This window comes from Rhipicephalus microplus, unplaced genomic scaffold, assembly GCF_043290135.1.
Source record: "Rhipicephalus microplus isolate Deutch F79 unplaced genomic scaffold, USDA_Rmic scaffold_49, whole genome shotgun sequence".
Classification (NCBI taxonomy): Eukaryota; Metazoa; Arthropoda; class Arachnida; order Ixodida; family Ixodidae; genus Rhipicephalus; species Rhipicephalus microplus.
In genome coordinates, this window is record NW_027464622.1 from 1,222,430 (window position 1) to 1,243,632 (window position 21,203).

The 21,203-nt window shown below is 44.4% G+C and overlaps 1 protein-coding gene across 2 annotated transcripts in view; it reads right to left on the reverse strand.

The window, feature by feature from the left end:
• Window positions 1-21,203, reverse strand: part of LOC119161110 (nonsense-mediated mRNA decay factor SMG7) — a 176,892-nt gene that overhangs the window by 28,572 nt on the left and 127,117 nt on the right. For both annotated transcript variants that reach the window (XM_037413449.2, XM_037413448.2), the window contains one exon: window positions 14,725-14,851. In XM_037413449.2, the coding sequence (XP_037269346.2) occupies window positions 14,725-14,851 (127 nt within the window). The remainder of the gene's footprint in view (window positions 1-14,724; window positions 14,852-21,203) is intronic.

Here is a 21,203-nt window from a genome sequence, read left to right on the forward strand (position 1 = left end):
AGGGTGGGCGCAGCGATAAACCTCCCCTCTCTCTTTCCCGCTGAATAGGAACCCTAAGCATGCTTATGGGCACCTTCGTGTGTAACTTTTATTTTTTATATGCTATGGGACACTGCGGCGGCGGTGAACGCGCCGGTGGCAGATGAGAACGATAGCCAATGGCACGCTTGCGCTCAGCGGCCGCTCATAGTCAGTGACGGCAGACTTGAAATGATAAAAATGTGTTTGGTTTTCGTCTCTGAGGATTCTGTGCTGCTGCAGTCAAAGACATCTACAATGAAAACACAGGCGATCTCGAACAGCTCAAAACACGCCGCTGCCACAGAACGCATGCAGGTCAAGGCAGAAATACCGAAAATAGTTCCACAGCATACACCCCTGAAATGCATATAAGTTCAGCCATCTGAAGATGCCTTTTGTCACGCTGGTATTCACGAATTTCAGGCAAGTGAAGCATCGTCGATCTGTCGAGAATTAAGATGTATAGAGAATAAGATGTGAGAGATGTATAGAGAATTAAGTGCTAGAGTGGGCACACGTTTACCATTTTTGTAGCCGCACAACACGACGAGCCAAATAGTTCGAAGCTGAAAGTGTTCACCATGGCCTGCATGACACCCTTCAGTTTATGCAGTAGCCTTGCACAAGCACTGACACATACCGCTGCTACAACAACAAAAGTTTGAAGTGTCGCCGACGTGTTGGTAGCTGCTTTGTACATATAAACCCCCGTGATAAACCAGGCAAGCTAGTGGTAGCGCTGTGGTGTTATAGTTATCGTGCTTACTTTCAGTGCGCGTGGTCATGAGTTCGATTCCTGTATTGTGCATACTTGTATGCAAATGTCATGTTTGTGTCCTGAATGCGTAGATGTACATTTTCTAATATGCCCCTGCAAGAATAATAACAATAAATGTCTCTGAAACTCTAGTTTTGTGCCTGAAAGACTTTTTTTTGCGACCGCATATAAAAGGGGGGTTTTGAAAGCTCTCAAAAAAGCAGAAAAGCTTTCGCTGCGTTCCTGTCAAGCCCCCCGAATTGAGTTAAATAAAAACACCAACGTTAGCTCCTAAATTCCATCTTTTGACCCCATTTACTTCGTGAGAAACCTTGTTCAGCTGCCACCACAAATCGGCCGTGTATCTCAAAAATTTATTTATCGGCAAAATTTTATCGGCAATATACGATTAGCGAAGCTTCACCACTCAATGGTAAATTAAATAGGAGCAATATTTGTCAATGAATGAGTTTAAGGGGAGATGCGGGTCGAAAACGCGAGTTTTTTTTTTTTTCAAAATTACCGATTTTTTATTTTTGCCTGTTTTGATAAGATTAGTACCTCTACTGTTATGAAAAAAAAAAAAAAATACAGGTCGAGACTTAACTGGAAATGTTTTAAAATTGCATCTAAGAGCACAAGGTGCCTGTTAAAAAGTCCAAAGTGTGCAGTCTTCGAGCACCTTGCCGCCGATAATGCGCCGCCGCCGCTTGCCATTGTTGATCGCAAGCCGAAGAGTTGAGCCTCACTCATCAAGCAACAACAGTTTCCCTCGCGGATGCGGCGCAAGAAATAATAAAAACAAGCACGCTTCTGCGCGTTTTTCAAGCGCCGCGACTGGCTTATCACGTGGTACGGATCCTGGGACCGCCATTGGCCACTGCGCCCCTGTATTTGCTGTGAAGCCTATTTGCGGGGTCCATGTCTTGTCGAGCAGAGCAGCTGAACAATGCTTTTCTCGTGTAATTATCTCCGTTTTAAATGAAAAAATCATTGCTCGCAAGTGAAAGCTGTTGTGCGGCGCGCTCTGTAGGAATAGGCTACGAGCAGCTGGTCCGATTTGCGGCAGTTGTTGGCTTGCAAAAACCAATGCATCGAAAGTCATTCACACCCGTCAGCCAGAAAGTTCGTGGTGCGGGAATGGATGACGTCAGCACCAATCTTACGAGGTCGAAAGAGCTCGCAGTGAGAGAACTTAGCAGGGAGGACATTGACATTATGTACGACGGTATGTGGCACAAACATGGCCGCAAAATGGCATGACATCGGACTTAGTTTGGATTTCGCAGTCCTATCGAACTTCTTCCTAGCTTGCAGTTGGCACAAGGTTCTGCCGGATGGAGCGGAAGTTTGGCAAGCGTTTCATGGCGCTGTCTGTGAGCGAAATGTCTGTGAGGAGTCGGCTCGAAAAAGCCAAGAGGGACATAATCATGGGGCTGGCGTATTTTAGTCGCAGTGGCCACTACAACAAGGATTGTTCTTTTTGGTGTACAAATTTCGTCAAATTTGATGATATCTTTCATAAATAAAAACTGAATTTTAACTCAAAAACTCGTTTTTCTCAAAACACAAGTTCTGCCATTTTTTTCAATGTGCCCCTCCTTTTTCGGAAACTTCTAGTGCTCGGATCTGCATGAAATTTTGCCCAAATTTTTTCCAAAGTATGGCAAATGCAATTATCTAGTTTAATTTCAATATTTTTATTGTATAATAAAAAAAATACTACGTAAACCTTTACTAAGACAGGTGAAATATAAACTTTTTTACGTCTATTATTTTTTATGCCTATTACATATTTTGTATGTGCTTCCTAATTAGTTATTTGCCTTGTACACTTTATTTCAAACATTATGAACTATGAATCATAAAAATTTACGGAAGTTCGGGGACGAAAAGAGGGGGGGCAAAAGCGTTAAGGTTTTCACTTTGTCATTTCGCAGAGCTAAAAGTATTAACTTGCAAGAAAACTAATTATATATTTGAAACCAGCATAAAAAGTTCCATGAACAGCCCAAGTGTCATTGCTCTAGGGTGAATGTTAAAAAAAAAAGTGTCTTCAAGTAGCATCTCCCCTTTATAAAGCAGCCTGACCACTACAAATATTCGAAGTGTACGGCTTCCGGGCTTCCGCTTCAATCGGCACCGCCACCTTGTTCTACATACCCACTTAAAACCCTCTTCGAAGGGGGTTATGTGTAGTACTTTAGGATGCTTGCTGGAACACGAGCCCAAAACGCCCTAAAAGGCTCAAAGCCATTTTCAGTTAAATGCTATATGCGCAGACTGTGACAAGCAGTAATATTCACTTTTGTTATGAAGCATCTTCATAGGCAACTTTGCAAACTCCCTATCTGATTGCTGTCGGTGCCATTCTAAGCAATGGTTGTTGCATGCGTGCATGATTTTCGTCTCGAGATACAGCCTTTTTGACAGAAAGAATATGAATCTTTCTGTTTGAAATTTGAGACCTTTATTATATCATATAGCCATTTCAGACTTTGCAGACGTGATTTACAGCCACCAATACACAAGCTGCACTTGTTTCCTTGGTAAACCAAACCTGGTAAAGGGTCTTTTAAAACAAACACCCAAAGAGAAAGTATTTCTCATCTCATTTTAACGCCACTATCTCTAAAATGCCTAATTTTACATATTACGTATTACGTATTTGAAACTAATTACGTATTTGAAATCGGCATAAAAGCCTATATATATATATATAGCTAAAAATTTAATTGTTCTAGGCTACAAATAACAAAGCTTCTTTTTTTTTTCAAATCGCATCTCCTTGTAAAGGCAAAGCAATCAATACATGAGCAACAAATTGTGATGTTATACACAATCTTTTGTTTACCACAAAAGATCCTGACTACTTCCACAACATGGTAGCACCCCCAATTCTCGCTTCGGTTGCAATTTGCTCTTCGTGCTCATTACACGCGCGTACTTCAAAGAACGCAAGATATAGGCTACCTTTTCTACAGTAACTTCTCATATGGACAGCGAGGTGGCGGCCGTATGTTGTTGTTAATCTTCTTATCGGAGGTTTGTTTTGATGCTTTGGTGGCAGCTTGCTGCAATGTTGGTTACTTGCTACAATATAAACGGCGGTGGCGCGGCCATCGTGCGAGATTGACGCAAAGTTGATAAAGTGCGTCGTACCGCACGCTTCTGGGTGCTTTTCAAAATCCCAGTAGATACCACTGTTGCAGTTAAACGATTGAGAGAAAAGATAGCTGCAAAACGCTTTTATGGCGTGCGCAGGTGGCGTCGAGACAGCTTGCAGAAGATAGCGCCATCAACCGCCGAAAATGAGGGAAGTGCAACGAATAAGCTGTTTTCAAACAGTGTATGCATATGTCAATTGTGAAAGGCTAAATGGCCTAATTTTTTTGCATTAATTACCACATTTTTGCTCATCCTAAGATAATGTCATAAAATTTGCCCCACATAATAAACACCCCCCCACTTTGCTGCAATTTTTAGAGAAAAATATTGGATTCATTAAGCAGGTAAATACGGTATCCCTTCTCCACTTGCCTCCGCTTCTACCCTCTCTCTCCTGCTCAACCTCTCTTCCCTTTTTAACCCTTGCTATACTCTTATCTGCACCATACATGGCTATGCAATGTATGGCATAGTGCATGTTCCTATGTTCTTACATGTTGTCTTCTACATGCAGTTTAAACTTGCAGCTGAATGTGTGAACCTATTAGCCCAACAACATGTCATACTTCCGCGTTTCCATGTGTGTGCACATTTGTACATTTTTATGCGTTTGCTTTACACAGTTTTAACTTGCCTGCTGGATAATACTTGGCCTATCTAGCCTCACATTTAGCAGCCCCGCTGCAAATTGCTGTTGTAAAGGAATACAGCCACTCCCAGGAGAGAGGCAGTTTTTATGCAGTCTGTTGTTTGAACGCGAAAGGGTGAGAGCATAGCACATAAAAAGGTAAACAAGCATTCTGGAGGTGTCTGCTGAGATAGTGTGTGTCAGCACTTCGGACTGTGCCCTTGAGGTCAAAGTCCACACTCGCTGTTAGAGTGACACTGCCCCTCGCCACAACCACTTGTAGCGCTGCCAGCGCTACAATTTGGCAGGCTTTCCACCCATTTTTAACCGCGTTCGATAGCGAATATATTAATATTACAGATACTCATTCATCACTCAGATGTGTTTTAGGTCGCGAATCGCTACTAGGGGTTGATAGCTACTCGTTGACGACAAAATCTTGACATGAGTAAATTTCATGTCAGTGCTCCTTTAAACTGGTAGCGAGTAGGGCCACCTTACAGAGTGGACGTCTCCTTGCGGCTGCCTCTTCTGCCCCTAGGCTGGGTGCTGGGTGGATGCCGGTTGGTGTCAAGCAACTCATTAGTCCTAAGGCTTTGTGCAGCCGCCTGTCGCACGTGGCACAATTAGGTGAATCGTGGCGTTGAGGTGTTTCGCTCAGCTTCCCTCACTTTCTTTATTGTTACCTTGTGATGCACGAGTTAAGAAAAGTGACCTTTATTTTATTTTTGAGCTGGGCGTCACGGTCGCCGCCAATGGAATGGTCAGCTAGCAGTACTGTGATGGTCAGCTAGCAGTACTGACCATCGTACCACGTGGGCGAGAAGCCCAAAGCTCCATTCCCTAGGCCCTACTCCATTGTTATGTCGAGTGTTTTTAATGTACGCATCGGGAGTGATGTAGCCCACGGCTGGCTGTCTTCTGCACATTGTCAGCGCCGCTGGCCAGGAGTGCGGTTGAGACTTCGGGCGATGGATATGCCTGGGACCTGCGCAACTGCCTGCAGTCCAGCGCCCTAGTGAGTGCTGGTCGCAACCAGAAAACATGTCGGCGCGAGTGACGGTTCGTCGCACCAACAGCAACGTTGCTGTTGTGGGACCGATACCGAGGTGAAGTCGTCGAGCCGGACAGTGCAGCAAAGCTGGGTACGGCGGTTTTGACATTCGTAGCTAGCCCCCATCATCGGGCCCGGGCACTGCCTAACTTCGCAGAGATGAGAGGCACTCGTACAAGCGACAGAGATTTATATCCACAGTAAAAAGTTGAGAAGTCGACAAGAAGAGAGCAAGTGTCCTGAAGTGATCTGCTGAAGTGACCAGAACTGATAATACAAAGCGTTTTGATAATAGAAAGCGTTTCGCACTCCTTGGCATCCCTTTTTCGCCACGTTTCACTGATGGCTAGGTTATCACGCACACCCATGACGTTCGTTGTTGTATACTTATCTCTACAATCCACCATTCGGCACGACAGCTTAAGCACCTTTCAAGTCTGAATTCGCAGCTGCTGCTCAAAAGAAATCACATGTATAAAAAGCTGAGTAAACGCACATTCATGACGTTTGTAAATGTTGCACAATAAATCTGAAAAGTGGTGGCTTGGTCATGTTCTGATTTAATAATATTCAGACAGTGCAAATTGAACGATTCTCGCAATTTAGAGTGTGCCTTCCTGCTCGGTTCATGCTGCATAGAAGATGTGGTCTTGAAGCACAATGTATGTGTGGGTTCTCAGCAAAGAAGATGCGGGGCTAGAATGTAAACAAAGCAATTTTCATGCGCAGTTATCGCACACAAAAGCTTAAGCTGCCATCTTATCAAATAGGATACTGTCTTTTTAAGTGAAAAGAAAAATATTGATCATAAATGAAATGTACTAGACAGCAGCAGTGTAAATGCGAACATACAATAACTCGTCGCCCCGTCTCACCTTTTTGATGCAAGTACCCCAATACCATTTGGCTGTGCCGATTCAGATAGCTATTTCTGAAAAAGGAAAGCTTGAACAAGGGTATCTATTTTTGTTACTTAAACACATGGTTAATTGCAACAACACGAAGAAAGTTTGCTAATGCGTTCTTTCTATTAACGCCATTTGCTGGCAATAAACATTCATCTTTGATGCAGCATGAACTAAGCCGGAAGGCACATTTTAAATTGCGAGAACAGTAGAATTCACACTGTCTGAAAATTAGTGAATCAGAACATTAACAATGCCACCACATTTCAAATTTATTTACAGTAAAAGCTCGTTAATTCAGATTTCACGGGACCGGAAAAACTGTCCGAATTAACCGAATGCCGAATTAACAAATTAACAGGGAAAACAACATTTAAAATCAAGCTGCAGAAGCATACCTTTATTTGTTGAAGTATTTTGTAATTGTCGTCTGCGTTTTCGCGCAGATTCCGGCTGACATCACAATTTTTCTTAACTGTTCCAAATGGCCAACAGCACGCAAGCTGTCGGGAGTGTTCAGGCAAGCGTCCTCTGATATTAACAGCGCCTCCGAGACTTCCCGTGAGGTGCGATGAGGCCGCGGCTGTATCTCCTCGCATGATTCTTCGTCGGAATCGTGGTCTTTATGGGCGCCTGTGACATCATTAATAATCTCTTGATCGGTCAGGAGACCACTCGTGGCGACACCATGATCAATCGCGATGTAGTCCTGAAAGGTCACATCTGTGGGAAGGACAGCATCGAAAGTCGGGCAGTCATCGTCGGTGGACTCGGCTGACACCTCCTCGATGCCATCGTCAGCTACTGCTGCGCTCGGGCCTCACAAAACCGCTGTGCCGAAAACAGTTGGCGATGACTTGCGGCGGAGTGTTTTTCCACACGTGGGCGATGATGTGCACTGCGCCGAGTAAGTCCACTTGATACAACTTTCCAGCTTCTGAGCATAGGATCATTAGCTCTAGCAGGTGCTTGCGGTACTTCGACTTCACGTAGTGAATGATACCCTGGTCCATCGGCTGAAGAGCTGACGTAGTGTTGGGCGGCAAAAAAACTATTTTGATGCTCTTCAGTTCGACTGTACAGTTATGGGCACTGCAGTTGTCAACAACCATAATTATCTTGCGGTCCTTCGACGTGAAGTGCTGGTCCAACTGCTGCAGCCAGCCGCGAAAAATGTCCGATGTCATCCATGCCTTCCTGTTCGCTGTGTACTCGACAGGAAGGCTTTTGACGTTCTTAAAACAATGTGGCTTAAACACCTTCCCGACGACAAGTAGTGGCAAGCGCTCCGTGCCAGTCATATTGGCAGCAAGAAGCACAGTTATCCTTTGCTTGCACTTCTTGCCACCAATGCACGCGTCCCCTTTGAAAGTCACCGTCTTGTCGGGCAGAGCTCTGAAAAATAGAGCAGTTTCATCTGCATTGAACACGTCACGTGGTTCATATGCAGCGATGTGCTCCAGCAGCTTCACATTTCTCCACTCGGTGGTCACGCTTTCGTCAACACTGGCCTTTTTGCCGCACACACTCCTGAAGACAAGTTCGTGTCTCCCTCGAAACCTCGCAAACCACCCTTCTAATGCTTTGAACGATTCAATGTTCATCATTCCAGCGTACTTCTCACCTTGCGCCATGATGAGAGGTCCTCTCAAAGGCAGATGCGCGTTGCGACAGTCAGTAATCCACCGGAGCAAAGCTTCTTCGAGCTGGAGATGAGCTGCGGTTCGCAACCGCTTTCTAGAGGCATGAAACTTCTCGCTTTCGAAGGCTTGTCGAATCTGTTATTCATTTTTCACGTAGGTTCCCAACGTGCTCCGCTTCACGTTGTACTTGGTCATAACCTGCTGTCGCGATTTGCCGTTTTTCAGTGCTTCCAAAATTTCCACTTCAGTCGCCAAGTTCTTCCCGTCGTAGTTCTGCCGCTTTTTCGGCGTTGCCATCACTGTAGCGCACAATGGTGGTGGCATGCAAATACGGTCACAATGAAAAAAAAAAGAGAACTCCGCAAGAAGAGATGGTTCCGACACGACAACACAAGGGAAAATGGCGTCGGAGGCGCTGAGTGGAGAAGAAAGAAGATGCCGACGTTCGGTGATGCTGCGATCGCCCCCACTAGTTGATGATGATGGCGATGCCACTCAGTTTTCGGTTTCACTCCAGTGGTGCCAGCGCTGCTTTATCACATTTTTGTGTAGCAGCAGCCGTCAGCATTTGTCCGAATTAAGCGGTGCGGAGCCGATTTCCGACGAAATAACGAAGGTTTGGTCCCATAGACTAACATGCACTTTGGCCGGGAACAATAGAGCCGTCCGAATTATCCGAATTTCCAAATTAATGGGTGTCGAATTAACGAGCTTTTACTGTATTGATAAACTTTTACAAATGTAATGAAAGTGCGTTTGCTCTGTTTTATATACATGTGGTTTCTTTTGAGCAGTAGCTGCAAATTCAAACTCGAAAGGTGTGTAAGCTGCCGCATGGAATGGTTCATTGTCGAGATAAATATACGACAATGAATGCCATGGCCACGTGCAATAACATTGCCATGAGTGAAACATGGCCAAAACAGGATGGTAAGTGAGTGCATTCGAAGGGCCAGTCATGCAGACTGAAAACAGAAGTTCACTAGTGAAATCAACGTGCGCTCCATCTATCGTTAACTGCAGCAAGAATATAATTTTCGACGCTTGGCGGCGCTAACCTCAATTCAAGCGAGCAAGGACATGCGTAGGAGAGTTCAGGTTAAAGATGCTGACGGTTGTACGGAGCAGAAGTCCGGATATAACTCACCTGACTATAGATCTGGTGTGACGTCACTACAACTTTTGTTGCCCTTCCTATAGAGCTACGTCAGTGTTGGATGCCTTTGCGTGGGCCTCGATTAGGAGAATGAGCATTTAGGTGCATTTGGGAAGTAACTTAAAATATATTCTTAAACCCACACGGTGCTTGCTATAGCCTTAAAATTTGGTAGTCCCACCCCATGAAGAGTGTTGGCTAGTGCACGATTGACATTCGCAGCACGTTGCTCAACAACCAAGAAGTAACAACTGTGACAGCGGTTATTTTACACTCATCCTGTGGATACATGTGTGTTCTTTTCTAGCATCCTTTTTGGTTTGTTTAAGCAGGACACTTCCAGTGTCAAGCTGTGACAGTCATTCATCAGCACTCGTCCTATACGGTTTCTTTGCGTGCATCCTTTGAGTCGAGAGGCACGTTGTATGTATGGGGTTGCTTGCCCTTCTTCGTGTGACATTCTAATTTCTTGCTACCACATTCACTGCTTCCCCTCGCCATGAAACTAACTTTTTTTTTTCACATGCATTTTTGCAAAATGGGATTCTGTGTGCCTATGCTGCATTACTGCTTCGTCAAGGGCCTTGAAAATGAATTTTTTGAATTCAAGAGTTTTCAAGGATTTCAAGGACCTGTACGAACCACGAGAAAGAATCAATCAAAGATCTTCGAGCCATGCACCACTTCTCTTTCATCGAATCCTGTTCTAAGGCATCATCATGACCTTTTCTTGTTTCATCATCGAGTGACATGACCCCAACAGCAAGAACAAGTCGAGAATGTAGGTATAATTGATTTCGCAATGAAAGGAAAAGAAAGCACTCAGGGTCATGACATGCACTGACAAACAGACATAGCTGCTTGCCTTTTTGAGATCACCCAGTCCTAGCTTTGAGTGCGCTCACAGGCAAAAAAGGAGAGGAAGCGCATAAGGGGGGACGTGGCACTATAAGTCGAAAATCGGCCCAAAAATCGCATTTTTTTCTCTCATCATTTTCGCGTACCCGATGCCCTTCCTCACCTATCAGCAAAGTTTGGCTTCAAAATTCCACTTATTTCTCAAGTTATATCCCAAAAAGAGAGCAACTTCGCACAAGAAGACCTGCAGTGTGAACTAGCCATACTTCAACCGCCGACGGCACGCAAACTACGCACTCCATCAGTGTCATTTTGGTCTTGTTGGAAAGGTCGCGTTTCTAGCTTTTTTTTTTCTTTTCAAGTAGACAACTATGTGCCCCTTGCAAAAGCAAAAAAAGCGAAGTCAAAATCACCCACAGCACGTGATTCTATTGGTTGCTTGACACACGTGACCAACATGGCGCTTCTCGATTGGCCAAGAAAACTCGCTGGCAGTGTCCGCCACCATTTTAAAAGGGTATTGCCCTTACGAAGGTGTTGTTACTTGTACCTCTAACGTGCTTGTGCATCTCGCTATGCTCGGCGGTGCAAAAAAGTTCAGATCGCAGCATTATTTTCGCTGTTCACCCAAGAAAGGCAGAACTGCTGCTACTGTGTCGCAAGAGCAAGCGCCGACATTGTTTGATAACGCCGTGGTAGTGCGTGCGCGACGTGGACGATGGCCGCCCGTGTACTGAAGATGTTATCAATGAAGAAGTTTGCGAAACGGCTTCCCCAGATAGCAGACGCTCTGTGAATTATAACCGCGCCGATGCTATCGCCAACGAAGTGTGCATAGACACAAGCCTCCCTGACAGTGCGCGCTATGTCGACACTGGCCGTGTGTGGGCAGATGCTAATGTAACTAATGCCAGTGAAGTTCGCGATGTGCGCGCCCACGAGACAACCACAAACCACCACGCTTGAGGGTCTTTCGTCAGTGTTGGCAACAGCGTGAAAAATTGGGCTCTCTTCGGAGTCAAGTGGTGCAGCAGCGAGGCAAGATGCCAGCAAGGCAAGACTCAGAATTCACACGAAAGCCTCCAATGCGAGATTTGGAGTTTGGTATCAAAAGAGCAGCCCGTTTCTCTTTTTTCTGTGCATGCTGCTGCTGCAGAAATTGTGCTGTGCTTCAACACGGGCAATGTCAATGCATTTGCTGCTATTCTAGAGCAGCTGGACGTCATGATATTCAGCAGCACATCCCTGAGGGCTAGAGAGAAGGACTGTCGTCAGAGTGCAACCTCAAATAAATAGAGAGAAGCGTCGCAAAGTTAGAGAAAGCTGGTCAGGAAGAAGCATAAGAGTGGGATGCATTCAGATTAGGCCACTGGTTGATTTGATTGATATGTGGGGTTTAACGTCCCAAAACCACTATATGATTATGAGAGACGCCGTAGTGGAGGGCTCCGGAAATTTAGACCACCTGGGGTTCTTTAACGTGCACCCAAATCTGAGCACACGGGCCTACAACATTTCCGCCTCCATCGGAAATGCAGCCGCCGCAGCCGGGATTCGAACCCGCGCCCTGCGGTTCTGCAGCCGAGTACCTTAGCCACTAGACCACCGCGGCGGGGCGATTAGGCCACTGGTGCATTTTTATAATATTTTATTAGTATTTTTTGAATAAAGGTGTTTGAAATTGTTTTTCCTCGTTTCTTCAAAACATCAATTTTGGCACATTTGCCAAGTTTGAGGGAAAATAACTTCTGTTCCAATCGAGCTATCAGCATAATTCTTTTTTTTTTTTTTTTGCCAGAAAGATAAATGCATGCAGTATGCAATATGCCTAAGTTGAAGGCAACATACAGATAAAAAAATTTTTAATTGGGTCACATGCATCACAGTTCAAGGTGGCTTTTTTTTCTCTGAACATTGATGTCCTCTAACTCTTGTTGAAATTGGATCAGCAAATCGATTTATAGCACATTTCACTCCTTAAACATCCTACATTGTGTTTACACTGTCGCCAATGTTTTCGTGATTCCTGCTTACATGCTAATTAGGCTGCAAACAAAGGACCCAGCTTCTACATTGATTGGGGAGTATCTTGGAAACTACCTGACCTAGCGAAAAAGTAATTACATTTTATAGAATCAGCACATCTAAATACACAAACTGTGAAAATTTCATTCAGATCTATACATAAACAAAGAAGTTGCCCATCAAGTGTAGCCTTCCTTGTTAAAGCGTACGACGAATTCCTGTAACTTCTTTTGTAGTCCATGTATTACAAACAATTTTTTGCAGCAATCAATTCGTGAGGCCATTGACTCATTTTAAGGAGCCATTCAATGATTACTTGAACAAGTTGCAGGGCCCCTTTAATGCTAACCACATGACTGCCACAGCACTGGCTAACACAAGATCTACAGAGCTACAAAACATAGCTGTAAGAATGCATTATTGGTGCTTAGAAATGTGCACAATTATCTGTTAGAAGTTAAAGTCGCAGCTACATGCAGCGAAACCACTTTCAGCAGTCACATCAGCCCCTAAAGCAAGAACATTCAAGTTGGCTAAGTTCTTATAGAGAAGACCTTGTAGAATCCTTGCAAAAATATTTCGGTATGAACTGTTCATATGCTGTACAAGTACTACATCACAGCAGCACATAAATGCATGCAAGTGCTTCAATAAACTGCACAGTGTTGTCATTCTGATCGACATGACAGCCAATGCAATAATAATTTTTTGGGTATTACATGGCAAAACTACAACCCAATTATGGGGCATGTCATAGTGGAAAGATCTGCCAATTTCTACCAGCCAGGGTTCTTTACATGTGCACCTAAACCAAACTACGCAGGCCTCTAGTGTTTTGCCTTCATGTCTTTTGGGTCAGCAGCCAAGCCTTTTACTTGCCTGCAGTGCTGTAGTGCAATATTAGTAGTAATGTGAGAGGCATTTCTTTACGCAGCTGTACGAACTGGCAAAAAAAAAAAAAAAAATGAACTGTCTTTAGTGCCACTGCCAGCAACGAAGGAAGAAAATGCAACTTGCAATGACAAATTTTTTGAATAGATGGGAACTGTTTAAAACAGCCTGAAAGTTACCTCAGTGCTTTAGGAGTACTTGCGTGTTCTAGTAAAAAATACATGGGTTTTTAGAGCTCAAAGCTTGCTCAAGTTGCTGTAGAGCGTATGACAGCCTATGCCCATAAGAGCACAGGTTCATATCCCTGCAATGCACATGAATGTCTCGCGCACTACAGTACCAGAACGTACTAGTAGATTAGATGCTTTTTTTGCAAATAATAAAAATAATGCAACAAAAAAGGAGACAGAAAGAAAGACAAAAAAAAGTAAGTGAAGAGGGGGAGGAGGAAGCACAATTAGCTTCCTCCTCCCAAGTCTCTCAAATATGACTAAACTCAGTTTCTCAAGTCAGTAGAACTGCGGCTGATAAACACTTCAGTTAAAATCCTGTCCCCATGGTTTTCCACACAAAAAGTAGAGTGTTTTGTGGTAACTGGCCAAGAAAAATCTCAAGAAGGATATTAAAGGTAGACGGCCAGACAAGATAATCTACACTCATCACTGTTTCGCCTGCCACTGGGTTCCACACATATATCTTCTAAAGCTCCCAGAGATTTGACACTAAAGATGAAATACTTTGCTATTAAACCACTCTCTCTTTAATTAGGTAGCAATGAAGTGTTGTGAAATACTGCCATTACTGCTTGTACACATTTTAGCACAAAATACGCGAGTAAATATTTGTTTCTTTAGTAAAGCTGGCTAAATATTAGGGATGCATAAACTACGCGAGGGCGCAAATTGTGCGAGTAAATACATATGCTCTCCCACGAGTAAGGCGCACAGGCTTATGAATTTTCATTTTTCTTTCCTCATGACTTCACCAAAAAAAAAAAAAAAAAAAGAGCATGATGGAAACTGTGACACGAGCCCAAGGAGGTAGCGGCTTCAGAGTAGGTGGTCTCATAGATGCTGCAACGCTCTCTTCCATTTTTCCCCCATGGTTATAGCACATTATGTTCCTCTAATTTCCGTCTAGAATAGTGAAAACTTCCCGGCGTCAAAATAACATTGATGAGGAAAAACCGGAAAACAGTAGCAGTTGAAATGGTAAGTCAATTACATGGACACATCAAGAAAAGCGTCCCTGCTGAAGTGATACAGTTTATGTCCAGATTCCCTGATAAGGTTAAAATAAAAGACTAATAGTGGCGCGCCACAATTATTGCAAGGGGGTGGCGACGTGATCACTTTCAAGACTTAAGCAGTGGCGTGAGCAAAAACATGCATCAGTGGTGGCGCAATGCCGCATTGCACACCTCTACATGCAATTATTATTAAGAAGCGCACGACACTAGGAAAACAACCATCATATATTTGCATAACAGGAGCAGCCACAAGCGAAAAAAGAACAAAAAGTTGGAATTGACTTCAAAAGGGAGGAATAAAAGCCACTGGCATCAGAATAGGACAGCCATATGGAAATGGGGAGAAAAAAGGAGGTAGTGGCTCCAAACCTTCTTTGGCCATGTAGTGCAGACCAGAAGGCCAAGGAGAATTGAACAGTGAGTAAGTGTTTGTTGGCAAGTCAGCTCCTGATGTCTGCGCTGTACCAGCTGGGGGCACCATCTGGCAGCCGTTGACCTGCATGGGCAAGGCATCAGATAATTTCGTTGGGCTAAGTTTCTCTTGCATCATTCGGCCTAAAAGTACTGAAACTCTTTCATTTGCTCAGGTAATCAATTCTACTTATATAAAACAACCTAAATAATTCATAAAAAAGGCAACTTAATTGTAACCACAATGTAAAATATATTTTCAAAAATAGAGACAGATGATTGACTTCAGTGCACCGTACAGCAGACTCCAAAAGTGTCTGTTCTCTTGCCTGTAAAAAACTGCGTCGTAAAGGCTCGACACCATCAGCTGTCAAAAGCCATTCGAAGTAGTGCGTGGCCATGAAAGCAAATCATGGAGATGCTGGTGGGCAGTTTGTGTGTATCAGTTTCCACTAGTGTTGAAGAAACAAGCTGTCTTGTGCGGAATATGGCTACTCAATAGCGATATGCTGCTCGCCCTTAGATGAGAGTGGCACTCTTTTGTCGCTGTCAGATTATTCTAGTGCAGCTTTAAAATACAAGCCTTTTCTTTCATTTTCCAAGTGGAACCGTCAACAAAACATTAAAAAAAACGCGCTATTTTTTTTATGAAAGCTGCCAGCATCAAAGCAACTTGCGACCTAAATTTGTGTTTTGAGCATATTTTATTTTTGCCGTGCCATCTGCTGATATCACAAAAAAAAACGGAAGGTCAGTTGTGGTGAATTTCTTAATGAAAAAGTCACAGCTTTGCCGCAAAGGCGAAGAAATGAAGGCGATAGCAACAAATTGGAATGTCACGCGAAAAATGAAAAGCCGATCAAAATGTGCCCCGTGCTGCTCATGCACAAATGATGCACAAAACGTGCTCACAGGTACATATGAACACAAATAAATGGGGCTCTTCGATTTTCAGGCCTCTGGCGGCTCTCGGGCCGCCAGAGCTAGCCAGAGGGTCAGCCAGCTAGTTCTGGTCGAGACAGAAAACAGCGTCGTGATCACATGTGTGGGGAACCCGAGACAACCCGAAGCTGCCCGAAAATCCCAAAATCGAACGCTGGGGCAGCCAGCGTAACCGTAAATAAGCTACTAACGTCGTGGCAGGTTACGTCGTGGCAGCAAAAGAAACAATGCGCGGCATGCGCCTTGGTTTCTTTCTGCATTGCCAGCTTGGAAATATATAGCTAAGCTCGCCAAAAAGCTGAAATATTATCCTCAAGCATACGTATTTGGGGTACGACTTCGCTTGCCCGATCACTCGCCGAGTCCTCGAACGAAACAGCCAGCTGACGCACGCTGCCTCGAGAAGGATGCAAGGTGAGCTGCCACGACGTTGACGGCTTAAAAAGCTCACGTCTTCTTAGTGCATGTGACAGTCACTGCACAACACGATGCAAACGCGAAAGTGATCGTGTCCCCAAAAGGACTCGAGGATATATCGTAGTATGCTCAGCTATCGCGTAGTATGCGTCGCAAACACGTGTTGACCAACTTACATTTTTGTCTAAAGTTTAGACATGCGCAGGTATCGGTACCACGAGTGCGCATCGTATATAAAATAAACTTTAGCATGACACGTTTTCGACCCGTCTTGGGACTTGCCAGGGCCTGTTTTCCAGTCCTAAGAGGCACTTTACAAATGTCATGTATATCAGCTTTAATTCGACCAACTTAGTCATAACGAAACCGTACATACTGTGCAGCATAATTACGAAGAGGTGAAAAAAGACAAAGCCAACGATGAAATAGGCAACGAAGGCATGTATGCATTTCTGAATCCATTTCTGTTTTTTTTCTTTCTCGCATCGAAGCATATAATACCATACCACATATGCTGGCCCATAGATTGAAGTGCGCCCGCACACCGTTCGCCGCCAGCGAGCATCACACGCTTGAAGACAACAGACGCGATCTATCAGCTTTCTAAAGCTTTCGATCACCATCAAATATCGATCGCGCAGTGAAGTTCTAAAAGGCTCACGCACGCAAACATACGACACAGCGAGCTAGTTCAACCACAACCGTTTTTGCTAAGTGCACAGAAAGCAGGCATCAGTTCACCGCGTTGTTCACAGGAGGACGCCTCACGAGAAACATAACAAAAGCGATGAACAGTAGCTTCAAACACTTGCTGCCATTCGTAATCGTCTCATCTTGCACGGCGGAACAGGCTTTAGAAGATAACACCACGTGTAATGACAAGCCAAGGCGCAGTCTTCAAGCCGTCAAGATAAGGTGGCTATGATTTTAGCCGCCCTAGTCAAGCGCCCACATCGCAATCCGTCGAGTCCTCATAAAGATGGCGCCGAGCGCGTATCGTATTTTTTCAGCGTCTGCTAGCCTGAAAACTGCCCAAAAGCTTCCAGAGAGCTTCCACGACTAAATTGTCCTGGAAGCGTATAGCGACCCTCAGACTCCCCGCGGGTCGCCAGAACCATCCAACCTGAGAAAAGCGAACACCAACCAGAAGTGCGCCGCGGGGGTACAGGGCAGCCAGAAAAAAACGAGCGCGCTCTGGCTGGCTCTGGCAGCCTGCGGGTAGCCAGAAGTGGAAAATCGATGAGGTCGAATGTCTCAGTCATTATTTCTCTGTATCTTAAAAGCACGCCCTTTTCGCAAACAGAGACTTTGCAGCGAGTGCAGTGACCTTTGTGTGCCCGGTAACTACAACAGAATCGTTCCAGTGAAACACTAAGGTGTAAGATTCTCCCCACCACGAGATAAGCGCGTGCACATGTGAGCGTCTCCCCCCCCCCCCTCTCCCGCGGGGCAAAGTACGTGTGGGAGATGAACGCATGAGCACGCATCGCCAGATCGTGACCATCTGGCGACACCCGCTCATTGTGCCATCTCGCTGGTAATGCTGAAAACACGATGATTCCCCGAGATCGGCATCACCAACGGTAAGTGGTAAATATAAATAGCTGGCCGTTTCAATGTTGAAGGAGGCGTTCCTCCGTGGCTCAGTGGCTGATACCACACACTGACAAGCTGGAGGTCGGGCGCTTGATTCCGCACGCCGGAGTCTTTTTCTCGATTATTTTTATTTCTTGCGTTTACATATGTATATAAATACGTACACATATACGGTGAATGACGGCAGTCACCGGCTGCAAAATCCAGCCAAGAGTGTGCATATATTTCCTATCGCAATAAAAACAACAAGTGGCTATGATTGACCAGCCACACGGTAATGTAGGAATAAATTGAGCATCAAGAATAAAACATTATTTTAAGGTTTTTCAAGATTACTCGTGGCCTTTAGAACTCTAAAAGCAATTTGTAATGAGACGTGTTTATTCTAATATAGCATTTATATGTGGGCGGAGAGGAGTTAAAAGTTTGTACATTTCACAAAAACTGTGCAGTCTTTTTCTCTCATTCTGGAACTGCTACTAGAATGTGATTTAGAGTAAGAGGTTCCATGCATTGTTTGCTCTCCAGTTTTTGTCCTCCTAAAAAAAAAGTAATGAGACCCGTGAGTGCCCTCCATATCAGCGACTTAAGGGAGACACGGGTCTTGAAGACCGAAAAATTGCCGAAAAATCTATTTTTTAAAGTATTTTTTAAAATAATATATAGGGCCTGAAGATGGTGTTCCTGAAATGCTATTGCCATGTAATGCGTATTTGTCGAGTAATTCGGTCTCAAAGTCAGTTTCCTGATAATTTTCCCTCACAAAACCGCCTCAAAAGCGGTCATATTCGACGCCGCGTGCCTGAGAACCACACCAAGTAGCACGGCTATTTTGGTCTCATTTTAAAGCAGTATTCATCTTTTGTCTGTTCCTAGCAGAAGAACGCTTTTCGTCTAGCAACAACGCAGCTATCGTGAATAAACAAACCCCAAATACTCGCACATCATTGGTGCATTTTTGTCACGTGGGGCAGTTCCCGGTTTCCTCTTGGATGTCATGGGATTCGTCTGCTAGACAGCGGTGCACAATCGGCCATTTTGTGACAAGGCCTAAGCAACGGCTGTGCGATCGGTGTGATGGCAGGCGGTCATCGAAAGTTGCATACTGCTCATGTGTTCGAAAAGAAGCGAGAACATTGTCCGAGAGCATGCAGCGTCTTATCAGCAAAACCGTCTGCTGCCGAGAACACGGAAAAAGCTGGCTGTGCCAACGCTATCACGAACGTGGCTCCCGCAATCACATATGCGATAGCCGAGGCCAACGATCACACCCGAGATCTGCGCGTCGGCACTCCCCTTGTTTCCGACGCTGAAAAAGTGGCCCTTGCATGTAGTGCGAGTGGCATTCAAAGGGAGCTTTCGTCGACGTCAGCCTCACGACACGAGCAGTATGTTTTTTGAGACTCTGCGACTACTGGAACGCCATCCACCGTCGTAAACTGCTTCAGTGTATGAAGTGCGGTGTGTGGCGGGCCTGGCAGCATTTCCGAGAAAAATCGGGAATATGGAATCACCACGAAACTTGTGCTGACGTGTGATGAGTGCGGGGAACTGAAATTTGTACGGAGCTCGCCGAGAGCAGGGGGAGATGCGGCGCGCGGCCCGTTCGGGATCAACGTGCTCGCGGTTCGCGCGGCACAGCAAACGGACAAACTGCTTTTTTTTTTTTCACCCTAAATTTGTCACGGTGATGCAAAGCCGTATGAAGATTACGTGAAAGTGGGAATGATTCCTGTTTCATAGAAGGCTGCTACGCACATTGCTGACGACTGCGCAAGCACCGTCAAAACGCAGTATGTCGATCTGAACTATGGAAACATCTGGCATGTAATGAAAAGAAAGCGCTCGAAGAATGATGACTACACTCCAGGTGGCTTGTAGCATCATTACTGCACTGATTTACATCATTACCTGTTGAATATACATGCTCACCATGTCCCTAAACTTCTTTTCTCGTTTTCTCAAAACAACGTTTTTCATCAAGTCCGAGGCCATTGCCCACAGTATCTTTTGATATAGTGGTTGGATTTTGATAATTATAGCAGCATTTGAAAGCTTATACATCGATGAGTGCAACAAGACCAAAACATTATGATAATTTCATTAAGAACAGTAATTTGATTGGTGATATAATTAGGCAACAGTTTCAGATTTCTGATGAGTCTACTTGTTAAGGCCATAACTCTCGAAGCAATGAAGCTAAAAATAAAATTATGGTTTCCTTGCACTTTATGTTCTTTTGCAGAACACTGCCATACCTAATTTACAGCAATCTTTTATGAGAAAGCGGTCTAAAGAGTGGGCAAAACGTAAGTTTGTGGAACAGTCAATATTTTAAAATATTGAAGTGACAGCTGAAAACTAACTGCATATTCGTTTCCAGCTGTGAGAAATGCATATCACATAAAAATTTCAGCTCTAAATACTCAAAATAAAAAAAATTTAAAGACCAGTGTGTCCCCTTAAGATTACTTAAATAAAATGTTTCCTGGTGGTAACAATACTTCTACACACGTAGAATGGGTTTTATGATTTGCTGTTCACTGTGTACCGTGGGATCCCATTACACCTGCCATTTTGACTTAAATACACACCAACTACAAATGCATACAATCCTTGAAAGATACATTCAAGTCTACTAATATTTCATGAGCATCCATTATTACTGGTTTATTTGCCCTGTCATTTCCTGGAGTCCTTGTCGTGGTGCGCTATACCAGTGAAATTATGAATCCCAACCAACTAGCCCGGCAACGTGCCTTAGCATTTCCTGGAATACACAGAAATGTGAGTGGTAACGTGACAGCAGCAATGCCGCAGTGCTCTTGCTTCAGTTTGGAGAAATCCAGCTTACCTTGGGCAAATTTCTATACCTGGCTCCTGTTCCCTTTAACTGTACAGCTGACGCCACTTTAAGCCAACCAATGAAAAATCTCTCTCGTCGACAAAACATGGCAATGCCACGATGTTTGCTGAGCCGTAGTTGACGGAGATTCATCGCATCATACCATCTAAATTGCGGCTCTGTAAAGCCATCATGAATGTTGTTTCCGCTTTGTTAGGTTGTGTGGCACTGTCTGATGACGCACGCAATAGGCATAGCGAGGACTAAGCTACCCAAAACATGCCGTAAAACACAACCTAACGCAACCAGTGAGCAAAACACTGAGATGCCGTGCCAAACAAGCAAAGGCAACACGTGACGGAACCCACATGTACTTGAAAGTGGAATCAAGCAGATCACTTGCTTTACTTCCACAGTATACACAACTCAGAGCACAAAAATAGCAGGGCTGTTTCCTAATTTCCTAGTCTCTTATAAATGTATCATTTTGAAGAAAAAGAAAGCTAATGCTCTGTAGATAATTTTTCTTACCATGATGTTTCACTGACATCACATGTTAGTGCCTACGGCGGCCGGAAGGACCACATGGTCATTTATGAACCCAAGAAAACGGCCATTTCAAACGGGCATCATTAAT